Genomic DNA, 27241 nt, shown 5'->3' on the forward strand with positions numbered 1-27241 from the left:
CATCACACCCTCGTACAAGATGGCCACCCCCATGTCGTCAAAGGTGCCACCACAAGATGGCTGGCAGGGGAGGGCAGGTGGGGACAATTGGGCTGGCAGGGGAGCAGTTAAGCATCAATCAGGCTGGCAGGGAGTAGTTAGGGGGTGATCAGGCTGGCAGGCAAACAACCAAACGACTGAGCAGTGGTCTGTGTGGGGCAACCAGGCCAGCAGGGGGGTTAATGAGGGGTGACCAAACAACCGAATAGCAGGCTGTGTGGGGCAACCAGGCCGGCGGTGGGGCGGGGGGGAGGCAGTAAGGGGCAACCAGGCTGGTGGGGGGTGGCGGGGGAGTAAGGGGCGATCAGGCTGGTGGGGGGTAGGGGCAATTGGGGGCAACCAGGTCAGCACAGGGGGCATTTGGGGGTGATCAGGCCATTAGGGGTTCTGTTAGGTGTGATCAGGCAGGCAGGCAGGTGAGCAGTTAGGAGCCAGTGGTCCCGGATTGTAAGAGAGATGTCCCCCAAGGGGTCCCCAATTGGAGAAGGTGCAGGCTGGGCGAATTTCTTGCACCAGGCCTGTAGTATAAGTAATATTGAACAAGAGTCTGTGTTTCATAGCAAATTATAAGCCATGTGCCCTCAAAGTTATAGTGCAAAGTATAAAACAATTTAAACATTCAAATTTTCTAGGTAGTAGTTTATAGTGGTTTAGAGATTAGGCAGAATATTAAATATGGAAAATAATATCGACAATATTAGTGAAAAGATACAATATAGAAAATACATCACCTGTTACATTCCAAGTGTGCTTTTGATTTTAAATCTTTTAAACCCCCTTAGCCCTCTCATTTTCTTTTTAAATTATCTCTACTTAAGTCCAAATGTTTGCCCCCTTTCAACTTTCAGCCTTTCTCTGAAGTCTTCCTTGATTATTCCTATCCTTACTGACTTACCCCCTTTTTTCTGCATTCCCCATAGGAGGAACACTTCTGAAATGATTAGTAGGTACTTAATAATCCATGCCATGTTCATTAGCCACTTTGATTGGACATTTCTTTCTTTCCCTATTGGGATACAAATGCTGATAATAGACTGAGAAATAATCAATAACAGATGGCAAATACTGGCTTAAGACCCAACATGTAGGAAGTGAAGTAGAGCAGGTCCACCTGGTGGCCTCTTCAGCAGCTGGAATCTTCATGGGTGATAAATGAGGTGGGTTGTACAGAAGGGGTGAAGACAAAACTCTGGGTCCCCAGCTGGATGAGTCAACCAGGCTCAGTGAAATTTTTCTTTTCCAATCATTTGAACATTGGCGGTCCCAAGACTGAGTCATCACCATATGGGAATTCCAGCAAATGATTGAGCAAGAGGGGCAAGATTTCATGAAGACAAATGCTGTGGAATCTCTTGGAAGAGAAGACGGAACAGCTTAGACATGCCTCCTTCAGAGTAAGTGTTGGCCTGGCTTGAGGAGGGCTGAGGGCTCAAAAATGTCCTTCGTCATCTTCAATTTCGACTTCGTGTTCCGAGGTGGTGGTTTCAGCTGGCTGCATGGTAGATGGAGGCACCGTGGTAGGAGAGCTTTGATTGGGCACAGTGGCAGGTGGTGGGGTGCTCTGAGATTCAGTCTGGATCGATGGGGCAGGAGATGTGGTAGGAGATGGGGTAGCACTAGTGGTGGGGGCAGGAGAAGTAGTAGCACTAGTAGTGGGGGCAGGAGAAGTAGTAGCACTAGTGGTGGGGGCAGAAGTAGTAGCACTAGTGGTGGGGGCAGGAGGAGCAGTAGCACTAGTGGTGGGGGCAGGAGAAGTAGTAGCACTAGTGGTGGGGGCAAGAGATGAGGTAGAACCAGGCATGGGGGCAGGAGTTGCGGTAGAACCAGGGTTGCAGATCACATGACTGGACTTTCCGTCTGTGTGAATGACGATGGTTGTACCCATGGTGTGCTTGCCAAAGTGAACAAAATATAAGACCAGAACAACGAGGGTTGTAGCAATTAGACAGGCCAGCAGACACACCAGAAATGTTTTCCAGAGTGACCATGGTTTTGCTGTAACCTGCAAAGGATTACAGTAGGTGGATATTTCAGCAAATTACATAGGAGCAGCTTAGGTAAGTGACTGCAATTAGAATAAGGCTAACCTTTTCCAAATGATATAATTTAAAGCACAACATATCAACCTCCACTCTGTCTTTCAAATAAGCACAAAAACACCCCCACACACACCCCCCTTGTCCACTAGTCCATGAGAACAAAATGTTCCCTCTTAGTTACCCTTCCACAGTAAAGCAATAAGGTGTCATCTCAAATGCAAGTAGATTGCCTCAGGAATATATTACATTAAGTTATTATCTGCTACTAACATTGCAATATAAATTATCTAATTAGTCCTCATGGGTAGAAAAATAATGTGTAGGCATATCAAAACATTTAGATTGGTTATGTTTGGGTGAGGAAAATTAACAAATATTCTTTTTTTCATCTTTATTTCCTGTTTTCACATTATCTATTGAGAGTTTATAATTATAGAATTATTTATTAAATACATTTTTATCTATTAACCATAAATGAAAGAACTTTCACTGAGCCTAGAAAGACATTAAAATGGGAAATCTCTAGTATGGAGGGGATCTTAAAGGAACAGACTACAGCACTGATAAAAGATTGGGGGCTGCAGGTTCTAGGTTTTGCCCAGAGATTGTGGAGGGAAGCTCTGAAGAAGGGTTGAAGAGCCAAAAGACAGCAGCAAATGAAGGGTTAAAGGAGAGGAGAGCCCTGCAGGGGGGGCAGGAGTTTCGGGCCTACCTGTCCCATTTTTCCATTTTTCCTTTGTGCCAAAGGACTACTGAAAACTTCCCATGTCCCCCAGTTTTCAAACCTTACCCATTGCGGCTGGAAGGTCACAGGAGACGATCTACAACAACAGTGTGTTCTGCAATTTGAACAGTATGGATTTCTGGGTAACTGCAGAGAAAGAATTTAAAACAGACAACCAACCCTGGTTTTTGAGGTTAAAGAAAGTTTATTTGAACCAGAAACATAGACATATAAAATATATTAAAAATTATATGACTCTAACATGTATCAAATGAAGAACTCATCAATCTAGGAGAATCTGAAACCCTAAAAATGATTTAATGATATAAATTATAAAAATACATTTTTCATATCAAATGATCAAAAAAGAAAAATAAATGAACATTTCAGTAGATGCTCAAGAGTCATTCAACAAATTTGAGTAGTCCGTTGTGACAAAAGCAGACAAACAATACAAATCTCAAAGAAATAAAAATAAAAAAATAATTCCCAATTGTGGTGAGGAATATTGACCTCGAATCAATGACCAACATCATATATAACAGTGAAATGTCAGGCACCTTCCTTTAAAGTCAGGAGTGAAGAATATCTCCTACCACCAATATTAGGTAATATTGTTCCCATTTTTAAAATTGTAAATCATTTCTTATTTTTCAATTACAGTTCACATACAATATTATATTAGTTTCAGGTGTACACCACAGTGATTAAGCATTCTATAACTTCCTAAGTGATCATCCAGATAAATCTTGCACCCATCTGACACCACACATAGTTATTAAAATATTATTGACTCTATTCTCTATGCTATGCTTTACATTCTTATTCTGTAACTATCAATTTGTACTTCTTAATCCCTTCACCTTTTTCACCCAGCTCCCCACCCCCTCCCCATCTGGCAAACATCAAAATGTTCTCTGCACCTATGAGTCTGCTCCTGTTCTGTTTGTTCATTTATTTTGTTTTATTAGACGTTCTCATCAACATGGAGCAATAATGAAAATGTGAAGATAAAACTAGCATTATGTCCACTTAATATAATTGTGTACAAACAGAATCCCATATATCAAAATATGAAAAATATATGTAACAGTACTTGTTGTTTGTGTGTGTGTGTATGTATTAGCAACTGCAATAGTAATAAAACATATGAAATGGTTAAGCATATAAAATACCATAGGGCTTATATAAAGAAAACCATGGAACTTTACTGAGGAACAAAAAGACAGCTTAAATAAATGTCCTCTTATAGAAGGTTTCAGTAGCATAAGCTCTCAATGCTCTAAATTTTAATTAAGAGCTTTATGGAAATTTTACAGGAAAAAAAAATAGACAAAAATTTAATGTGGCAAAATAAATCAACCAACAATAAAATTACATTTGATTGGGGTAAAAGGAGACAGAAAGCAAAATATTAGCAGTGGTTTTCTCTGGGATGGATCATGAGTGACTCTTTCTTTGTAATTTTCCAAATGTTCTAAAATCATAGAATAATTGTTTAAAAAAAATGTCTCCTGCCCCTTGTTTTGGGGGATCTAAGAGATTGTCATCAGATTACTAAAAAAATGGGAAATTCTAACTATTTCCTTTCACAGTCTCAGAAGTTGATTTTACTGTTCGTGTTTTTTAGCATAATTAACTAAATATATGACTTAATGGAATAACCACAGCTCATTTAATATATTATGAAAAGGAGACAGAAACAAAATAATGTATAAAAGATACTAAAGCAGTGACATTTTTCAGCTTCCTTCACACATAAGGCATGCTATCCATTAATGCTATGGTGGTACCGTTAATGAATCCCCAAATACAGCCTTCAAGTTGAAAAGCAATTTGATGTCAAATCCTAGCCTTGTATTTATTTTGTTTCACTTGTGGCTTGGTTCTACAACCTCAAGCTAATTATAAAATTTATTTTTCTTTGTTAGGAACATAGTAGTCCAGATATTTGAAAAGTAGCCCATTACAATGAATAGATTATATGTGAGAAATTTGAGTTTAATTTCTGGTTCTGCCACTGGCTAGCTAGACTTCTAATGTTTCACTTTCCTCATTTGTAAAATGAAAGGATTTGTTTGTGAATGAGTCGCTTTATATGTTCTAAGAAATAGAATTTTTGCATTACTAGAGTAACACATTTTAAGCATATGTTCCTCTGCCGTAAGACATTTTTCATAAATTATCACTTTAAGTACAAGTAGGCCAATGAGAATAAATATTTTCATTGGATCAAAATATTCAGAAATACAAATAATATTGTTAATATTTGCTATAAACACATTTCAAACCATCTACTCAAATTTCGTCTTCTGGTGTCTTCTGATATAAATATCAAAATTTAAGCGAAAAGTCTAATGCAAAATTCCCAAGTGATGTGAGAGCACTATTTGGCATACTAAATAACTCCCTCAACACTTGTGATTAGTGATAATAAAATCTCAGATTCTATAATAGCAAACATCAAAGATGTGCAACTTAATTTTCTTGAAGGGTTAAAGGTCGAAAGCAAGAATATTAGACATGAAAGATTAAAGGCTATTTGCAATACTCACCAGCTCAGCTGCATTTTGTTCAGTATCCCCAGCGTGCTGCCCTTGTTTTCCATCCATCCTGAGGGTGCTGGTATCCCAGATGCGATGCTAACAATGCCTGTGCTCACTCTCTGGGTTAGAAGTTAGGAAACACTGGATTTATGTTAAATAACTGTGTATTTATTCAGTCTGGGTTACGTAAACTAATAGGCATCCATTTCCTAAAAAAAAAAAAAAAAAAAAAAAAAAAATCCCAATTTCAATCCCAAAGTACAAATTGATACTAGTTGGAGAAAAATAAACAGAAAAAATTGCTCCCTTTAGAAATGACATGTAGAATGTTATCTCAACTGTGAGAATGACTCTGAGCAGATATAAACACTTGCCCTCCTTATTTCACAAAACTTACTTGAAATCCCTTAAATTTGATTTCTAACAGGTTAGGAATTTAATTTTTGCTTCTAAAAAAAGCTCACAAAGCCACTCCTTAATTATAAAGATTGCAGAATTCTGTGGCTAAGCAGAGGGATTATGGTGATGACTAATTTTAAAACTTTCCAAAAAAAAAAAAAAGACAATATTGATATTACTGGATCATGGTAAATTTAGATGAATGGTGACTAAATTCTACTGCACTATCTATAAGTCACTGGCTACATTGAGATGGACAAGGAAAAACACATTACAATGGCTTTAGCTACAGTTAAAAATAAAAATAAGAGATAAGTACACTTTGGTAGCTCTTAATTATATAAATCAAGGATTATCCACAGTAAACCGTGCCTGCTTGTTAGCACATTATATTTAGATTAGGTAATAATTGTCACTGTTGCTGATGACTCCTAATCTTTTAGATGAGCAGGAACTGAAAAGAATGTCTTTGGTTCTTTCTCATTTCTCACAGATAGAAGTGTACATGATACAGCAAAATTGAGGTGGTGTTTCCAATTAATCTGAGATGTGATGCTCTCTGACCCTCTGGCAAAATGGTATGCAGTACAGACTAGAGAAAAAAAAATGACTTTAAAGTTCTTTTTAGTTATGCATTTCCTATAGGCCAACAACTTTGGTTAGGGGATGCTTAGTGACAGAAACTTCCAAAATATCAATAGACTTACACATACCCTAACTTAAGAGCAGACATGCCTTCTTGTATGGAACAGGTATATTCATGAACTGTTATGTAAATAAATTCCAAATCTCTGTACTAATTAAGCAAACAGTAAATATCTTTTAAGTCACTGTTAGTTGCTAATTCCTTCCTTCCTTCCTTCCTTCCTTCTTTACCTCTTCCTTCCTTCCCTTCTCTTTCTTTCATTTCCTTGTGGCCAAAATAAATCCTGTCTTATTAATCCAGTGTCATCTGATGGTATCTGAGCCCACTCTTATGTAATGGTTGAATAACTTTAGATTTTCAAATTATAATTCTAAACTTCTCAGTGGTCCTCTAAATCTTAGAGTAGTAAATATCTGACAAAGTTAGCATTAGAAAGCTGGTTCCCTAACTTTTTTTCTTCAATATAGGCTACTACACTTTATTAGAAAGACACGCCCTCTCTAAAGCAAAAGGGAAAGTCAGACGATAGTGACAACAACCTTCAATGCACTGAAAAAACAATTGCTGGTGAGCTAGAAGTCTATGCTCAACAAAAATATCTACCAGTGAAAAAGCTTAAATCAGATTATTTAAAGTTATCAGCAATAGAGAAACCAAGATGGCGGCATAGGTAAACACCAGAGTTTGCTGCCTTGCACAACAACTTCAAAAATACAACTAAAAGACGGAACAGACATCATCCAGAACCACAGGAAGGCTAGCTGAGTGGAAATTCTACAACTAGAAGGACAGAGAAAAGCTGACTGAGACTCAGAGGAGGAGCGGTGCGGAAGTAAAATACTAAGGTGCAGAGGCGCACACGGAGTGGGCTGGCGGCTGAGGGCACGGTTGTCTTTTTCAATCGGGAGGGAGTCTCAGGCTCTGAGCTCCAGTTCTGGGCGAGTCTCTAGGGACCCAGACTCATACGGGAAAAGCGGGACTGTCTGACATCGGTTGGACTCAAGGGCAGCTTTCTCTCCGAGGGGCTTGCAGCGATTACCGAGACATTGAGAAACAGAGCCTCTGAGGGCAGGACTGAGAGCAGCCATAACTGCTAGCCCCACCCTGTTGATCCCGTGAGACCCGCCCCGCCCAAGCCCTGCATGGAGGCGTTTGCTGGGTAGCCTCAGGCAAAGGCTAGATTAGCACCTCCCTAGAGAACCAGGAGCGAGTGTGCCCAGTGGTTGAAGTGGGACCATCCAGTTTGCACCTCCTCGGACCCTTAAAGGACACACTCAGGGGTCAGACTCAGTGAGCACCAAAGCCCCATTGAAGCAAGTCTTGCCCCGGGGGGGTGTCTCCAGCACAGAAGTTCTTCCACTGCAGACACAGCTGATTCTCACAGCCAATTGGCCTGGAGGTCAATCCCTCCCAGTGATAACTACAACAATCAAGGCTTAACTACAACAAGACTGTGCACAAAGACCACAAGGGGGTGCACCAAGAGTGTCCTCCTCAGGTAATTGGGGAGGCTGAACCACTGGGCCCTAGAGGACACTCAGCACAGAAAACCACTTTATCAACACAGGGCAGCATAAAAAAATGCGGAGACAAAGAAACAGGACACACATGACAGAAATGGAGGAAAGGAAACTACTGGATATAGAGTTCAAAACCACACTATTAAGGTTTTTCAAGAACTTTCTAGAAGCTGCAGATAAATTTAGTAAGACCCTCGAAAAGACTGGTGAGACCGCCGATAAATGTAGTGAGATCCTCAAGAAATCTAGTCAGACCCTTGAGGTTATGATAAAGGACCAACTGGAAATTAAGCATACACTGACTGAAATGAAGGATATTATACAGACTCCCAACAGCAGACTAGATGATCACAAGAATCAAGTCAAAGATTTGAAATACGAAGAAGCAAAAAACACCCAACTGGAAAAGCAAAATGAAAAAAGAATCCAAAAATATTAAGATAGTGTAAGGATCCTCTGGGACAGCTTCAAGCATACCAACATCTGTATTATAGGGGTGCCAGAAGAAGAGAGAGAGCAAGATATTGAAAACCTATTTGAAGAAATAATGACAGAAAACTTCCCTTACCTGGTGAAAGAAATAGACTTACAAGTCCAGGAAGCGCAGAGAACCCCAAACAAAAGGAACCCAAAGAGGACCACACCAAGACACATCATACTTAAAATACCAAGAGCAAAAGACAAAGAGAGAATCTTAAAAGCATCAAGAGAAAGAAAGGCAGTTACCTACAAGGGAGTACCCATACGAATGTCAGCTGATTTCTCAACAGAAACTTTGCAGGCCAGAAGGGAGTGGCAAGAAATATTCAAAGTGATGAATGCCAAGAACCTACAACCAAGATTACTTTACCCAGCAAAGCTATCATTCAGAAGTGAAGGTCAGATAAAGAGCTTCACAGGTAAGAAAAAGCTAAAGGAGTTCATCACCACCAAACCAGTATTATATGAAATGCTGAAAGGTATCCTTTAAGAAGAGGAAGAAGAAGAAAAAGGTAAAGATACAAATTATGAACAACAAATACACATCTATCAACAAGTGAACCTAAAAATCAAGTGAACAAATAATCTGATGAACAGAATGAACTGGTGATTATAATAGAATCAGGGGCATAGAAAGGGAATGGACTGACTATTCTTGGGGGGGAAAGGGATGTGGGGATGCGAGTAGAGAATGGACAAAAATCGTGCATCTATGGATGAGGACAGTGGGTCGGGAGTGAGGGCAGAAAGTGGGGTGGGAACTGGGTGGAGGGGAGTTATGGCGGGAAAAAAGAAGAACAAATGTAATAATCTGAACAATAAAGATTTAATTAAAAAATAAAGCAAAAAAAATAAAGTTATCAGCAATAGACACTCACTAAAAGAAATGCAAAAGAGCAGAAGGGAAGAAATTGCAGTTGGAAGGGTTGAGATGTAAAAAGAAAAGGTGACAAGATAAGAATGTCCACTATGACGCCTGCTCTGCAATATTGTACAGAAATTCCTAATCAGGGCAGTAAAATAGCAAATTAATGATATGAAGAAGTTAAACTGTTCCTATTTGCATATGAGTATAAACATAGAAATAAGAAGGCAAGCAAACTATTAGAATGAGTCAGAGTTTAGCAAGATTAGTAGATACAAAATCAGTACAAAAATAATTTAAGAAATCAATTGTGTTTTTGTATACCAACAATAATATTCAGAAAACTAAAACTTAAAGAAATATTACTGGAAATTTACAAGTATCTAGAAGTAAACCTCACCATAGACATGTAATACTTTTACTGGAAATAATCTAAAACTTTATTAAGTCATTAATGAAGTCCCAAATAAATATACTGTAGGCAACAGTTTCAATTGGCGAGACCATTTAGAAAACACTTGACATTATCTAGTAAATTGGAAGACATTCATATAGTACTGTGATCTAGTAATTCCACTCCTTGTATATTCCCAAGGGAAATACACAGATGCATGCGCGAACACACACACACACACACACACACACACACACACACACACACACACACAATGTAATTGTTCAGAATCCTTAGAAGGCCTGGAGAGAGTATGTTTCTGGGTTCTGTTGTAAATACTCTGAGATGGAAAGCTTATCTATATGTCAAAGTTATGGTGCCAAGTTTAAATCCCAGAAATGTCAACTTTTCAAAGCAGTTGATAACAGTGCAGAGAAATTAAATATGTTGTCCAGAGAGCATGGCTATTGGGATCATTTGTGCTTCTTCTTGGTGCCAAAAATCAGCTAAAAATCAAAAGACAAGATCAATTTCTGCTTCTCTCCCATTGCTAGTTGACTTGCTTATGGACTCCCAAATAGGGAAATGTAGAATTCTGAGAAAGTGATCCCGAAGCTCAGTAGAGTAAGAAAAAAAGTTGATAGATTAAAATATTAGAAGTTAAAACACTCTAGCTAAATTAATTTTTATTTTATAATGTGTGTACATATATAATAATATATACATAAACAAATATTAATGACACACTTTACTATAAACATATACACAACGTATATGCATATAAGTGCACATATATACAAAATAGTAACAATTCCGGCATTTCACTTATAGATATGACATTAATATACAGTGGATGGCACCGTCACTAACTATGTAACAAGGCCGCCCTGCTTACTGCGTTCTCCTCGCTTTGACTATGTTTTTAGTCTTTGCTAACTGGGTCAAGAAAAAAGTTGTGTGTGTGTGTGGTGTGTGTGTGTGTGTGTGTGTGTGTGTGTGTGTGTGTAGTCATGTCCTTTGTTTTATACTCTGAAATTAAACAATATAATAGCCATTTACATATTATTCAACATTCACTTTACAGAATACTCATAGGTATATATTTATATGTTTATTCATGTTCACGTTTATGTTTATTCACGCTCATATTTATTTTGTATGGCAGTTTGACTTGGTGGTTTAGTGTTCTTTTTTCTAGTAAATATTTATGTTACAAGATACTAGTTACTTCCCCCCACCCCATGTGTTGCAGTTATTTTTTCTGTAGTTTTTTTTCCTGTTTTATAAAGAAATTTATTTTTACTTACAGAAGTTTTTAAAACTTAGGAGGGTACGCTAATTATCTCTGCTTTTTATGTTTTCATTTTCAACAATTAACTTTTTAGTACATTGGCAATCAATTTCGATTTATTTTTTCCCCCAAACATTTAACCAATTGTTCCAGAACATTTAATATATATTCCTCTTTCAATTTGTAATATATAAGTTTTTACATTATAGATTATTTTTTTCAAGTTCTTATAAACAACCTAACCTAATTTCAAACAAACAATTATTTAATTAAGAGCTTAATACAGGTAAAGGAAGTTTGTTGAACATTCTTGTTATGACATACAGGGCATAAATATTTTGACAAATATGACATGAACATCCAAACTTTTATGTTTTATTTGAACTTTATGAAATTGGCCTACACATATTGTATATTATAACAAATTAATATTTGGTTATATATCTAACAGATGACTTCCTGCTGTTTATTCTCCACAATCATTTTCCTAATTCTCATCAATACAGACAATTGACATTTGACACATGTCCTTTCTTTTGACAACACCTTTTTCTGAAAGTATGTCCTCCCTTTAATTACCTACGGATTTCTGCATTTTTAATCCTGTGACTATAATTCTCTCTCTGAAGATATTGTAGTCCCAGCTAAGCTCTGCTATGGCACTGAGCACGACCTATTGTAATTAAATATATTTCAATAGGGCAGGGACCAGGCCAATTTCTGAAATGTATTTCCTGAGTGGTTAGTACCCAACAGCATAATTTATAAGAACTTAATCAATACTGGATGACTAACTGATAAATTACTGGTTGAGGTTACAAAGTTCCATAAATACGTGATTTATGGTAATTACTGAAGAGTTTCGTTTGGGAATACATGACGCCCAACAGACTTGGAGCACTTGAGTTAATTGGTGCACCCAAGTATTAGGCGTCACTTTTCTGGTCTGAGAATTCTATCTACTCTGCAAAATGTTTCATTACAATGAAGGTTTCCCAAGTTCTCATTTCAGCCAACTTGATAGAACCTTTCAATCCTGCGTCCTTCTGGATGGCTATACTTCAGTATATCTCTTGCTTTGTCCTGATCAGCAGAAAATGGAGTCCGAGACCAAATCTGCACTGAAATGAATCCCAGAGCTTTTGTGATCACTGTTACAATGACCTGCTGAAACTACCCCTTCTAGAGTGATTCAAGCAGCCCATTTTGACAGAGTGGCATGAGTTGGGGAAGTAGAAGAATGGTTACATTTGTTATTGTTGGAGATATTTCCTGACATTCATCAAAAAATTTATAACAATCAAAATACAAAGAATAGTAATACAGACACCTACCTCTGTATCTACTGTCCATAATAAAACATAGCAGTCACTAATACAATTGAAGCCCCATTATACATTCCCCTATAATATCCTCTATCTCCAGAAGTTGCCAGAACCTTAAATTATGTGTTATCATTCCCTTCTATTTCTTTATAGCTAGACTACATACTCCTGCATTTTTAGAAACATAAATGGTAAAGGTATTAAGCTGTATGCTTCTGAACTTGCATTTATTTATTTATTTTATTTCTATTTTGAAATTTCTACTTCAAACCATGCTGCTATGAACATCTCATCCATGTCTTCTGGCACTAAGAGTTGACCCTTGAACACCGGGGGATGGAGGAAGGGCAGGGGCCTGAGGGTTAGGGGCACCGACCTCCTGTGCACTCAAAAACCTAGGTATAGCTTTGCACTCCCCCAACTTAACTACTGATAGTCTACCATTGACTGGAAGCCTTACTGTAACATAAATAGTCAATTAATACACATTTTTATGCTATATGTATTGTATACTGAATTTTACACTGAAACAACCTTGAGAAAGAAAATGTTGTTCATGAAATCATAAGGGAGAGAAAACACATTTATAGTATTTATTGAAAAAAATCCACGTATGAGTGACTCATGTATTCGAACCTGTGTTTGAAATGATATAGATATAGCTATTACTAGAGAAACACAAAGAGAGAGAGGAGTTGCTATGTTACAGGGCATGCACATTTCAAATTTATTGGAAAATGCAAAAATATTTTCCTAAGTGCTTGTACTAGTCTGCATCCCTACAAGCAGTGTATGAGGGTGACCGTTTTTCTATATCATTGTCAATACTTGAGATTTTCAGACTTTTAAAACATACTTTCCAATCTAGTGGATATAAATGACCCCAGAGTAAATCTAGTGGATAATGCAATTCCAAAACCATTACTTCCTACCCAGACCTTTCTCTGGAGTCTAGACATCTGCCCTCTATTAGATTCTCTTTCTTATATGTTCCAAAGACACCTCAACATGCACTGGTGGACCTGGATTGGATTAGGGCTCATGAAAAGGGGTATTAGTGGTCACAAGGAAGTCCAAGAACACATATAATGGGAGTCAGAAAATGAGATATCCAGAAAAGGAAGTGTTTGTGGTTGGAGTATAAAATTGAAGTTTAAACTTTTAGTGGGGGAGTTGTTCTTGCAGAGGATAGGGTCTATGGGTTATTGGAGGCTAAATGACCACTATTTACATAAAGTGACGGTAGAGAAAATGAAAATGACCAGGAACTGCATAATGATGGTCACAGGGAGGTTAGAAAGTAGGAGAGCCAAATGGCAAGGGTCTCAAATAATGAGTTTTAGTGAGAAAAGGTAAGTAATGGTTTGCCAGCAATGATGAGCAACTAGAATGCTTGCCTTCCCTTCACCCCCACTGACATCCCCAACGTGGTCAAAACATGCTACAAAGAAGTAATGAGTCATAGTCATTAAAGACAAAGGGAAATGTTATCCTATGGAAAGAGACAGTGTTCTTTAAGGCAAAAAGATGGTGGAATCCCTGTTGAAAGAAACTAAAAAGGTAAGAGAGTTTGTAACAGGTATTTCATAGGACACAGTGGGAGAGGTTAGGAAGAAAGGGACGAATTAACAGGTGAACTAGGAGAGAGAAAGTAGAGAGCAAGATGGGGATGAAAGTCGGGGCAGGCATTGGTGATGAGAAGGGGTTATCTCTCCTTGAGTTAGAAGGGGTTATCCCAGTGGAATCTGCAGATCTCATTCTTCAAGGGGCACTTTGGTGAAAGCCTTTTCAGTGCAACACAAGCCAAGGCCTGATGTCTCAGGGTTCCAAACTTTGAGACGTGGACACAATGAGTCAAGGTCTAATCCAACACTTGGAACAAACATTTCTGAACCAGGTACTAGAAGCTTGGCACAAGACTAAGCACTGGGGATTAAACATTTGTGCAGCTCGGCTTTGGAACTGTAGGCGCAATTAATTTATAGTCCCAACATGCTCAGTAAAAAACAACTGCTTATCCTTAAATTTGGTTTTATTCCCAACCTTGAGAGGTTATTCAATTTGCCCAGGGGTGGAATCTCTGAAAAACAAGTTTAAAGTATCTTATTTAAATTTTTAAAAACCTTCAGAATCTCAGAGCTTGCCTGGTTTGAAGATACTCCCTGCACTGTTGGAAGTCTGTTTTTCATAAGTAGACAGTAGAAAAGGGTCCAGAAAGAAGAGTATGGGACATCCATTATTAATACATTGAGTGAGCTGCTTTCCTCACATCTTTTTTTAAAATTTATCTTTATTGTTGAAACTATTACAGATGTCCCCTTGTTTCCCCATTGACCCCCTCCCTCCTTCACCCCTCCCAGGCCTTCACTGCACTGTCTGTGTCCATGGGTTATGCATATATGCATATAAGTTCTTTGGTTAATCTCTCCTGACCCCCTACCCTCCCACCCCCACCTTCCCTCTGAGATTTATCAGCCTGTTCTATGCTTCTATGTCTCTGGATCTATTTTGTTCATCAGTTAATTTTGTTCACTAGATTCCACATATGAGTGAGATTATGTGATACTTGTCTTTCTCTGACTGGCTTATTTTGCTTAGGATAATACTCTCAAGGGCCCTCCATTGTTGTCTCAAAGGGTAAGAGATCCTTCTTTTTTATAACTGCATAGTACTCCATTGGGTAAATGTACCACAGCTTTTTTATCTACATACGGGCACTTGGGCTGTTTCCAGATCTTAGCTATTACAAATTGCACCACTATGAATATAGGGGTGCATATATTCTTTCTGATTGGTGTTTCGGGATTCTTGGGATATAAGCCTAGAAGTGGGATCACTGGATCAAATGGCAGTTCCATTTTTAAGTTTTTGAGGAAACTCCATACTGTTTTCCATAGTGGCTGCACAAGTCTGCATTCCCACCAGCAGTGCACCAGGGTCCCCTTTTATCCACAATCACACTTGTTTGTTGATCTGTGAGGTGATACCTCATTGTCATGTTTTGTTTTTTATCTTTATCTCATTGTCTTTTTAATTTGCATCTTTCTAATGATCTTGAGCATTTTCTCATATGTCTCTTGGCCATCTCACATTATCTTATTTCAACTCTTAGAGAATAAGACTACTTCCACCTCAACTCCCAATCTCTCCTAAGGGGTTAATGTGGGAACTGCAAATACAAATCTACTCTGCTACTTCTGCAGAGGAAAATCTTCTAGAAAAAGCAGTAGTCTTTTAGCGTATACATTGCATGTGGCACTATTTGTAATAAACTGGTAACAGATCCATTTTTCCTTTTTTATTGAATTTATTGGGGTGACATTGGTTAATAAAATTATATAGGTTTCAGATGTACAATTCTATAACACATCATTTGTATATTGTATTGTGCATTCACCATCCCAAGCCAAGTGTCCTTCCATCACCATTTATACCCCCTGTACCTTCTTCTACTTCCCCTACCCACTTTGCCGCTGGTAATCACTATCCTGCTGTCTGTATCGTTGAGTTGTTGTGGGGTTTTTGCTTAGTCCCTTTACCCTTTTCACCCATCCCAGCAACCTCCCTCCCCACTCACATCTGTCAGTCTATCCTCTATCTATGTGTCTGTTTCTAGTTTGTTTATCACGTCCATTAGATTCTACATATGAGTGTGAATTTTAGATCTAGGCTGCTAACTATGCTTAATCTGAGAGGATGTGCAAAGAACTTTGCTAAGTCCTGGAGAACCATAAAGAAATTGTGCTCTGACATCATGCATTCTATCTTCTACCTGGCTGTTTGCATAATTAACCATGTGGAAAAGTAACATTGATTCTGTATGTGCAGAAATTGGTTTCTCCAGTGGTTGAAATCAAAAAGCAACTTAATTCTATATCTACGTGATTACCATTGGGTCACGTGATGAGAGGTCTGTATATTACAAGTGCCTTTATGAAATCGTACCTATTTAACCTTAATACAGGTGAAATAAACATTGTTGCCAAACATATTGATTTACCAATAGACAACTAGATATTTCATGACAGGTGGAGAGTTCAAAATATAGGTAAAATGGAAGAGTTAAAAATATTTCTACTATTCACTGGGTTTCAAGTTGTCAACATCTATAGGCTTGTCTTGTATTTTCCTTCCATTCCATGTCAACCATTTCACAATCCCAACTTTAGAAATATGTGTCACTTTGTTTAATGCCTTTTGTAGTTGCAGATTTCAGGAAATACTGGACTTAATTGATGTTAAGCTACCTATGATACATCTACCTCAGGGTGGATTCAGTTCAACAATTATGATTTTATATTATAGGCTACACCTTTTGGGATAGGATGTTTGGAGCATATACGTTCTGTAAAACAATAATATGACCATGTCACCATTTGACAGAAACTTTATATAACTACTTTTTTAATGAGCTTTTCTAGCAAGACAATGAATCTGAAATCCAGTATAAAATTTGTTCCATCGACCTACTAGTTTATGTTAAAGTATCTAAAATGACAAAGACCATTTGTCTTTGTAAAAGTTCCGAACTCTTTATATAAATTACTAGAAAACTCTAATGGCAACTGCCCAAACCACTTTAAATTCTAGACTTGAACAAATTCAAACATTGCTTATATGCAGGTGTCAATTACCTCCTACTGGCAAAAAAAGAAAGCAAAGATCTAGTTTACCTGTCATCTCCTACTTAAAACCATGCCTCCAGCCTATTGTCTTGACTTATGTAGTTACTCACCTGTTTTCTTAACTGAAACATGAAACTTAAGGGACCACAGAAATTACCTAGTCTCATTTCCTCACTTATCAGATTTGCAAGAGTTGTGGTGAAGTGAGGTTCCCTGACAACCAACTTCACCATTCACAATTTCTGTCCTTTTAGCTTAGTTTAAACTTTGACTAAGGCAGAAGTTGAAGTTTCTTTGAGAAGTCACAGGTAAATAACCAAACTGGAAAAAAATTTATCATAGTGAATTGAAGCCAGCTTAGCTACAATGATGGAGCAAGAAGATCCTTTTCCCGCCCAGCAGGCATGGCTCAGTGGTTAAGTGCTGACCTATGAATCAGGAGGTTATGGTTCAATTCCCAGTCAGGGCACATGCCCAGGTTGTGGGCTTGGTCCCAAGTATAGAGCATACAGGAGTCAGTGGATCAATGATTCTCTCTCATCTTTGATGTTTCTCTTTCTGCCTCTCCCTTACTCTCTAAAATCAATAAAAACATATATTTTTAAAAAAATTTTAAAAGAAGCCGAAACCGGTTTGGCTCAGTGGATAGAGTGTCGGCCTGCGGACTGAAGGGTCCCAGGTTCGATTCCGGTCAAGGGCATGAACCTGGGTTGCGGGCACATCCCCAGTAGGAGATGTGCAGGAGGCAGCTGATCGATGTTTCTCTCCCATCGATGTTTCTAACTCTCTATCTCTCTCCCTTCCTCTCTGTAAAAAATCAATAAAATATATTTAAAAAAAAAAATTTTTTAAAGAAGATCCTCTTCCTAATTGGAAGTAGGATGGCGTGGGAAGTTGGATGGTGTATAGTGTGTAAATATATATGATAGGTAAGTTACAGAAGTGTCTCTCTCTTTTTCTGTCTGGAAAATCTGAATTATTCTTTGAATTGCATATCCTGCTCAAGACCCACATTCTCCACTAAACCTTGCCTGGTAGCTGATAAAGACTCTATAATCAGGACATCATTCCCCAACAACTTTACCTTCTAGTTTACATTTATAATAATTGTACTACGAAGAACTCTTTTTTAACTTGACAACTTGGTATTTTACATTCATCTTGCTTAATGCTTTGTTCTATCATACAGAGGTAATGTAGTTGACAAAACTTGCTTCATTACTGAAAAATAATCATCCATTCATTCATTCATTCATTCATTCAACCAACACCCATTGACATCAACTTTGTGCTTGGTATAGTCCTATGCTAAGGGCTATGGGTTTAGGAGGTAAAGACAGTGAGCTCAGTCAGTAAGGAGATTACAATTCAGTGTGGTTTGTGTTTTGATAAAACAACTTACTTCTTTGAGCACTCAGAGAATGGTGCCAAACCACATAACCCAGTTGGTGATATTAAGGAAGTCATTCTATAGAATTCCACAACTAAGCTGGGGGTTAAGGATGGGTAAGAAGTAATCCAGGTAAAGAAAGAAGAGTGCAAGCTCCAGGAAGAGCCAGCAGTTTAGGAAAAGACTTGGTGGATCCCCCAGAAAATGCATTAGGTGCAGGCTGGCAAGGAAAGGCGGCAGATCTCATATAGGAAACTCTATGCTATTCTGAAGGCTATTAGAAATCAGAGGATTAGCTTAAGTGATAAAATAGAATTGGTATTTTTGGAAAGATTCCTCTCACTGAAGTATGGAGAATGAATTGAAAGGGCAAGAAGGGGAGAGAGGGAGCCCAGGCTAGTGCTGAAAGAACCAGTCCCTGGGATCAGGCCTATACCAGCAGTCGGACATCCCCCAAGGGGTCCCAATTGGAAAGGGTGAGGCTGGGCTGAGGGGACAACACCCACCCCCCATGAATTTCATGCACTGGGCCTCTAGTAAGTATATATTTTCCAAAAGCTGTTTTCAACTATACTATGTTGAACCCTGCTTGCCAGTAATAGTGGATATTGTAACGATACGTTTCCTGAAGTAGCTTTTCCCCCTCTCATGCCTACACTGCCAAGAGCGTTTCTCCAGTGCCCTGTACTGTCCTGTCTTTCTCCTGAGCACTCAATGCCAGTTCCTGGAGAAGATCCTGTTAGTGGATACAAGCTCCCCTTCTGTCTGTGGCTCCTGGGGTTTCTGTGTTCTCACACTAGCCCACACTTGGCCTTTAGCAACTTGATAAAAAAAATTTTAGTTGAATTCCTAACTGCTGTATTATGACCCCATCTTCCTATTCTGTTCTGCCACAAGTGAAGCAGCACCTAGGTCCCGCCTTTCCTTGGAGGCCTGTCTTTATTTGAATTTCAGGCTAGTAGGTCACTCTGTGGTGTCAGTTCTCTGATGGGTTCAAAATGCCATGATTTTGTGGATTGTCCGTTTTTTTCTTGTTAGGGTGAAAGTGGTGCTCTTGCTGCTTCCTATATCTTAGTAAACTGGAGGTTTTGGCAACTTACCTGCTCTGAAATGCCATTTATTTCTTCTTTGTAAAATAAAAGGATATTATCAGTCACCTCGTTGACTTCTCATGAAAAATGTCTGAGATATAAAGCACCTCATCTACAATCAGTTTTATTAAATATCCTCCCACTCTCAAGTTGCCCGCTAGGGTTTATTTGGAATTCATTAAAATTTTGTTGTGTAAACTATGTAATTTTATGCACACTTTGATGACTGGGTGGCAATTTTGGTACCTCTTTTATACAGCCTGTTTCAACACCAGTTTTCAACCTTTCCAATGGTAAGATCGTTGATAGAGGTAACAGGATGACAAGATTCTAACCAATGCACTTGACCAAAATAGGTCTAATGGTACAAGGGAGCCCATTGGATTTGTTTTCCTTTAATTCATTTAATTGATTCACTTATTCAACATGGGCTTACCAGGCTCTTACTAGATGTTTGCCAGATATTATTCCAGTCTGGCATTTAGGGTGCCATTCAGCTGAGAGGGGGAGACCACAGGGTAGGAAAGGTTCAATGCCGCTGGCAATTATGTACAGAAGCAGACTCTAGCATCAGGCAAGTGAGAGCATAATGTCTGATGAAATGAGAATGAAATGATGAGGTAAGGTCTTGCTCTACCTCAAAGAAAGAAAAGGAAAAGCTTCTCCATGAAGCAGGGATTCTGTTAGCTCTGTGTTCACTGCCGTCTGCGACCTGCTACGATCCAGATTCACCTCACCAAGTGGACCACCTGAGCAGCCTGCACCCCTTCACGCAGACTATTTTCCTTATTGCTGCAGCCCAGGCACAGGTCTTGCTCAGAGTGTTCCAGGTGTGTCATTTCCACACATGAAACCATTTTCAAGAGAAAAGAAAAAGTGTGTCATCTAGATGAGCTGTATTTGCTGAAAAGATAACCTAAGTTTTCTTAATAAGTTTTTTCCAAATGATAAAATGATAATAGATTTAGAAAATACAAAAACATAATCAACCAAAAAAGTTACCTAAAACTTCACTAGTTGAGAGAAGCTTTTTTTAAAGCATATTTCTGTCTTTCTTTTCCTCTTGAAATTGCATTGTATGTTTTATAATCTGCTTTTTTTCAAGATGTTTGAAAATATTATGGCTATGTTGTATTTCATCATGTAGCCTATCTGCTTTTTGGACAACTGTTTTTTCAATATTTTGCATTTGTAAAACTACAAAAATCTAATTTGTACCATATTTCAAGTATTTCCTTAGCAGATATCCCAATAATTGGACTTACTCTGACAAAGGGTATAACATTTGAAAAATACCAATAAAGGTGGCCAAGTTTTTCCCCTCAGTACATTTCCTCAAACATATAATAAAAAATATTCCATAATTCAATAATAATGCCATCAACCAAATACAGGATTGCTTATTTCACTTCATGCTCGCCACAACTAAGTGGGCTTTAGTCCCTGTACCACTAAGGAAAGCAAAGGCATTTGTCATTTTATTTTAAACTAGAGACCCAATGCATGAAATTCATGCATGGCGGGGGCGGGGGGGGGGGGGGGCGGGAGGGTCCCTCAGCCCAGCCTGCGCTCTCTTCCAATCCAGGACCCCTCAGAGATATCCAACTGCCAGTCTAGATAGGGCCTAAACCAGCAGTCAGACATCCCTCTCTCAATCGGGACCCCTTGCTCCTAACTGCCCACCAGCTTGCTCCTAACCACCCGCATGCACACCCCTTACCACTTGGTTCTCCGCTCCTTAGTGCTGCCGCGGATGTGGGAGGGGCTCCTGCCACCACTGCTGCTCTAGCCAGCTGTGAGCCTGAGTTCTGGCTTAGCAGTGCTCCCGCTGTGGGAGCGCTCTGACCAACAGGGGGCAGGACTGCACATCATAGCGACCAGTCATTCTAGTTGTTCCATCATAGTGGTCGCTTAGGCTTTTATATACATAGATTATTCATGTTGAAGATTTTTTGTTACTGAGTTATTATTATGTTTCCTTGTATTCTCTGTTAATGTGCTTTGTACATGTAATTGAAGAGACCTCAGTGATTTTCTAATAGTAGAATTATCTTTAATCTTTTATAATTAGTTTCTCTTCAGGGAAAAGATCTCAGCCTACTCCAAAGATTATAGGTTGTCCCTCAAATTCCAAGGAATCACAACTATAGGAGAACAGTTCTCTAAAAGGAAGAGGGCTTTAGGTGCTGGCAGTTCAGAGTTGAACCAGAATGCTGCTATTTATTGCAGGAACAGGCGAATCATTCAAAAATCTAGTTCCCTCACAGGGAAAATCAGAGTTAAAGGGCTTTTCTTGGTCTTCTTAAAGTGACTTAATCTCAACACAATGTGTTGTTTCTTAATTAAATCTTTATTGTTCAGATTATTACATTTGTGCCTCCTTTTCCCCCCCATAACTCCCCTCCACCCAGTACCCACCCCACCCTCTGCCCTCACTCCCCACCCACTGTCCTCATCCATAGGTGCACGATTTTTGTCCAGTCTCTTCCCGCATCTCCCACACCCCTTTCCCCCCCAAGAATAGTCAGTCCATTCCCTTTCTATGTCCCTGATTCTATTATAATCACCAGTTCATTCTGTTCATCAGATTATTTATTCACTTGATTTTTAGATTCACTTGTTGATACATGTGTATTTGTTGTTCATAGTTTGTATCTTTACCTTTTTCTTCTTCTTCCACTTCTTAAAGGATACCTTTCAGCATTTCATATAATACTGGTTTGGTGGTGATGAACTCCTTTAGCTTTTTCTTACCTGTGAAGCTCTTTATCTGACCTTCACTTCTGAATGATAGCTTTGCTGGGTAAAGTAATCTTGGTTGTAGGTTCTTGGCATTCATCACTTTGAATATTTCTTGCCACTCCCTTCTGGCCTGCAAAGTTTCTGTTGGAAATCAGCTGACATTCGTATGGGTACTCCCTTGTAGGTAACTGACTTTCTTTCTCTTGCTGCTTTTAGGATTCTCTCTTTGTCTTTTGCTCTTGGCGTTTTAATTATGATGTGTGTTGGTGTGGTCCTCTTTGGGTTCCTTTTGTTTGGGGTTCTCTGCGCTTCCTGGACTTGTAAGTCTATTTCTTTCACCAGGTAAGGGAAGTTTTCTGTCATTATTTCTTCAAATAGGTTTTCAATATCTTGCTCTCTCTCTTCTTCTGGCACCCCTATAATTCTGATGTTGGTACGCTTGAAGCTGTCCCAGAGGCTCCTTACACTATCTTCGTATTTTTGGATTCTTTTTTCATTTTGCTTTTCCAGTTGGGTGTTTTTTGCTTCTTCGTATTTCAAATCTTTGACTTGAATTTCGCTATCCTCTGGTCTGCTGTTGGGTGTCTGTACAATATTCTTTATTTCAGTCAGTGTATGCTTAATTTCTAGTTGGTCCTTTATCACAACATCTAGGGTCTGACTAGATTTCTTGAGGATCTCACTACATTTATCGGCGGTTTCTAGAAAATTCTTGAAAAATCTAAAAAGTGTGGTTTTTAACTCTATATCCAGTAGTTTTCTTTCCTCCATTTCTGTCATTTGTGTCCTGTTTCTTTGTCTCGGCATTTTTTATGTTTCGCTGTGTCAATAGAGTGGCTTTCTGTGCTAAGTGTCCCTATTACCTGAGGTAGACACTCTTGGTGCACCCCCTTGTGGGCTTTGTGCACAGTCTTGTTGTAGTTAAGCCTTGATTGTTGTAGGTAAAACTGGGAGGATTTGCCCTCCAGGCCAATTGGCTGTGAGAATCAGCTGGGTCTATGGTGGGAGAACTTCTGTGCTGAAGACACCCTTCTGGGGCAAGACTTGCTTCAGTGGGGCTTTGGTGCTCACTGAGTCTGCCCCCTGAATGTGTCCCTTATAGATCTGAGGAGTTGTAATTGGAAAGTCCCACTCTGACCACTGGGTACACTGGCTCTTGGATCTAAGGATCTAAGGAGGTGTTAATCTAGCCTCTGCCTGAGGCTACCCAGCAGAAGCCAGCTGTAAAGCAATGCAATTTGCCCTGGGGCCTTGGGGCAGCTGCAGTGTGTTAAGTTATTTTCAGATTACAAAGTGCCGGGCCTTTCACATGCAAAAGCCTGTGTGCACAGCTTGGGCAGGGCGGGTCCCAGGGAATCAACAGGGCGGTGGAGCGAGCAGTATGGCTGCTCTCAGTCCTGCCTTCAGATGTCCTGGCTATCGCTGTGAGTGCTTCTGAGAGAAAGCTGACCTTGAGGTCCGACCAATGCCAGACAGTCCCGTTTCTCCCGTATGAGTCTGGGTTCCCAGAGACTTGCCTGGAACTGTAGCTCAGAGCTTGAGACTCCCTCCCAATTGAAAAAGACAATCGTGTCCTCAGCCGCCAGCCCTCTCCACATGCACCTCCGCACCTTTGTATTTTACTTCCGCACCGCACCTCCTCTGAGTCTCGGTATGCTTTTCTCTTTCCTTCTAGGTGTAGAAATTCCACTCAGCCAGCCTTCCTGTGGTTCTGGATGATGTCCGTTATGTCTTTTAGTTGTATTTTTGAAGTGGTTGTGCGAGGCAGCAATCTCCAGTGTTTACCTATGCCGCCATCTTGGTTTCTCCCAACACAATGTTGAATTGATGAAAATATATCCCCAAAAGGTCTTGATAGTTGTCTTTTTTTTTTAACTGGGGTGAAATCTGAGCCTTTTGGAAAGACTGTCTTGGCTGCACTCAGCTGTTTCAGAGCATCTGCATGTGAGCCAGCTTTGGCAATGGCCCAGGAAGTGACTGCTTGAATTGTCACTTGAAACTATTTTGAACATCAACTTTCTGCAAGTAGGCTTTTAATATTAGCTTTGAGGAAGTCACAGTAGCTGCCGAGCCATCTTTTGTCCTGATGTAGATTAAGTGGCTATGACTCAAGCAATAACATAATAGCAATCCTAAATAAATTGTATTACAATTGTAGCTTCATTGAAAGTCACCCCACCTTTTACCCTAGAGGGGAACAGAAGTGCTGACTGAAACAGAGCCCTAGAGTGTCCAGTTCTGATGACATTCTGCCTCCTTTTGATCAAATGGCTGAGAAGTCATCTTAGACCAGTAAATAAAAAGGACTCGAAAGTGTGGGCCAAGATTAAGGGGTAGGAGTCAATGCAGATCTGAAGGGAAAATAAAAAAGGGATACTCCAAGAGTATCACAGTTGCCAGAAATATTAACCCAGATGAGAGAACCAGAATACCATGCAAAGGCAGCTAAAGAGAAAAGAGTTAACAGAAGCATCCAAGACAGCGGTTCTCAATCTGTGGGTCGCGACCCTTTTGGCGGTCGAACAACCCTTTCCCAGGGGTCGCCTAAGACCATCCTGCATATCAGATATTTACATTATGATTCATAACAGTAGCAACATTACAGTTATGAAGTAGCAATGAAAATAATTTTATAGTTGGGTCACAACATGAGGAACTATATTTAAAGGGTCAGAAAGTTGAGAATCACTGATCCAGGAAAACTGAAGCTAAAAGATCAGAGTCCACCAGGTGTGGTCTTGAAACAAAGTCAAGTAGAGGGCGTTTGCCACAGTTTTTTGTTTGTTTTTGAAAGTAGTAATTTTTTTTAAATCGTTATTGTTGAAAGTAATACATAGGTCCTCCTTTTTCCCTCATTAACCTCTTCCAGCCTGCTCCTGTCCCTCCTCTACTCCCCCCCAGGCCCTCACCACCCCATTGTCTGTGTCCACAGATTATGCATATCATTGGTTGATCTCTTCCCACCCACCCTCCCCTGCCTTCCCTCTGAGGTTCAACAGTCTGTTCATGCTTCTATGTTTCTGGGTCTATTTTTGACCATCATTTTATTTGGCTCATTAGATTCCACATATGAGTGAGATCATGTGATACTTATCATTCTCAACTGGTTTAGTATTAGATATCTATGTTCCATTTACCCACTGACAGGCCACAGAGGACATTTGGTTCAAGCGGACTACAAAGACCTGATGAAGAAAGTGGCCCCAGCCTCATTTCATGGAACAACTAACTGGACCTTATCCAGCACAACAAGAGGCAGCCGCAAGGAGGGCAAGACAGCAGGCCAACAATAACAATGGCCGTTTACAGCCAACAGCCTCAATGGCCAGCATTAATTGGTCTGAAGGACAGCAAACTCCATCTAGTCAGACTAGAACACTTACACCCCCCCAGCCTCCTCCGCCTCTTGAGGTTTTGGCACATAAAATTCAACCCCCAGGACAGCGGAGGCTGAGTCCTAACCTTCCCCGGTTGTGGCTTCATCCCCCATTCCCTCTAAGAAACTCCCCTCTTGCTCGCTGTGTCTGCCTATTTCCTTGAGCAACTCTATTCTTACTGGTACACATGGCACACAGAGTTTTATTTTGTCTTAAAGCAGTTGTACTCAGAAGAGCTGCCTGGAAGCTAGCTAAAATCATACTAGATATTGTCTGTGATGCACCCACAAAAAATGTTTTAAATTTTTGATGATATTGTTAGGAAGGGAAAATATATTCTAAAGTTTCAAAGTAGCAAATGCTGAGATCTGAAAATAAGTGACAAAGAAACAAGAAATAGAGAGAGCAAGTAAGGTATATAAAGGTTCAGCAGGAAGAGTGAGAGAACATTCCAGAAGGATGGTTAGGCCAGGAACTACATCTGCCTTCTAGGAAGAAACTGCTAAGATTTTATTTAAAACTAGAGGCCTGATGCATGAAATTTGTGCAAGGGGCTCGGCCATCACAGCCATGGTGGCTTGCCTTGGCCCTCGCAGCCCTGGCTTCGTCCTGAAGGTCGTCCAGAAGGACCTCCAGTCTAATTAGCATATTATCCTTTTACTTATTAAAAATTAGTGTTGTTTTCCCCACCTGCCACCACTGATGCTCCTCTTCCAATGATCAACAGTGACCTGAAGTCTTCACTAGGAACTAAGAGAATTTATGAACTCCAGATTTATGGAAACTGTGAGCATTCAGAAAATAATCAAGTACATTACTAAAGGGTGGGAAATAAGTCTTATAAAAAATTAAAAGAATTGAAATGATTCAACTTAAACAAAAATTGGCTAAAGTGTTTTATTAATACTAACATTTAAGAGTTAAATGTTCTTTTCTTGCAAAATCATGCCTTAAAAATTATCTTTCAAATATAAACATTTGAAATAAAATTTTATTGGGGCCTACTATATGCCAGGTGGATACAATAATAGGTAACACAGAAGGTCTATTGTCATGGATCTTACATAATACAAATCAGCTACCATTTACTCATTTGTTCAATGTATATTTTTAAAGACCAATTTTGTTACAGGCTGAGGAAATCTTAATCTTTATAATATAAGCTGTCTATGTATTTATTTACAAGTATGAGTAAACTTCAGATCATTTATCATTCTGATGATTAATAGATCTCTGAAAGAATTGGAAAATGATAACTCAAAATCAGAAATTTAATGGTCTAATCGGTGATGTTTTAAACATCTCATAAAATATTCCTAACCAAAACAGCAAGGAGGGAAGTGAAGGTCAATTTGCATTACAAGAAATCTAAATTAAAACGTATGTACTAAAATGTCACCACTTCTAAATACATATGATTAAAATAACTCAGCCAGTTAAAATTAACAATGAGTAGCCTTTTAGGTTCAACTTTCAGAGATTTTAAATGATTTAAAATTTGTGCAGAAGCTTTAATTTTAAAGTTTTTCTTGGAAATATTTTATTATTTGATAAATGAAACATTCCTGTCTTGATCATATATGTACTTAGTTAAGTAGGTTTATTTTGTACATGGTTGGTTTGTAATTCTTTTTCTTGCATACCTAGAATGAGATTCTGATTTTAAATATTTTTAATTAGAACTTATATCACTATATTATCATTTTTAGACTATGATTGTTGAATCAGTGATTCTCAAACCTGCCTGA

General features: G+C 39.0%; 1 protein-coding gene across 2 annotated transcripts; it reads right to left on the reverse strand.

Annotated features, from left to right (window-relative positions):
* Nucleotides 1–661: 661 nt before the first annotated feature.
* On the reverse strand, nt 662–5711 carry LOC118663663 (cell wall protein DAN4-like). 2 transcript variants are annotated; one of them, XM_036323498.1, is made up of 3 exons: nt 5358–5595; nt 2869–2949; nt 662–2041 (listed from the first exon to the last, which is right to left on the reverse strand). In XM_036323498.1, exons 1-3 carry the CDS (start codon nt 5412–5414, stop codon nt 1469–1471), a joined length of 711 nt encoding a protein of 236 aa, XP_036179391.1. In that variant the 5' UTR covers nt 5415–5595; the 3' UTR covers nt 662–1468. The 2 variants fall into 2 exon arrangements, with proteins under 2 accessions (XP_036179391.1, XP_036179392.1); XM_036323499.1 differs by lacking the exon at nt 2869–2949 and having other exon boundaries at nt 5358–5711.
* Nucleotides 5712–27241: the final 21530 nt, after the last annotated feature.

The sequence above is a fragment of the Myotis myotis genome, unplaced genomic scaffold, assembly GCF_014108235.1.
Source record: "Myotis myotis isolate mMyoMyo1 unplaced genomic scaffold, mMyoMyo1.p scaffold_m19_p_9, whole genome shotgun sequence".
Lineage (NCBI taxonomy): Eukaryota > Metazoa > Chordata > Mammalia > Chiroptera > Vespertilionidae > Myotis > Myotis myotis.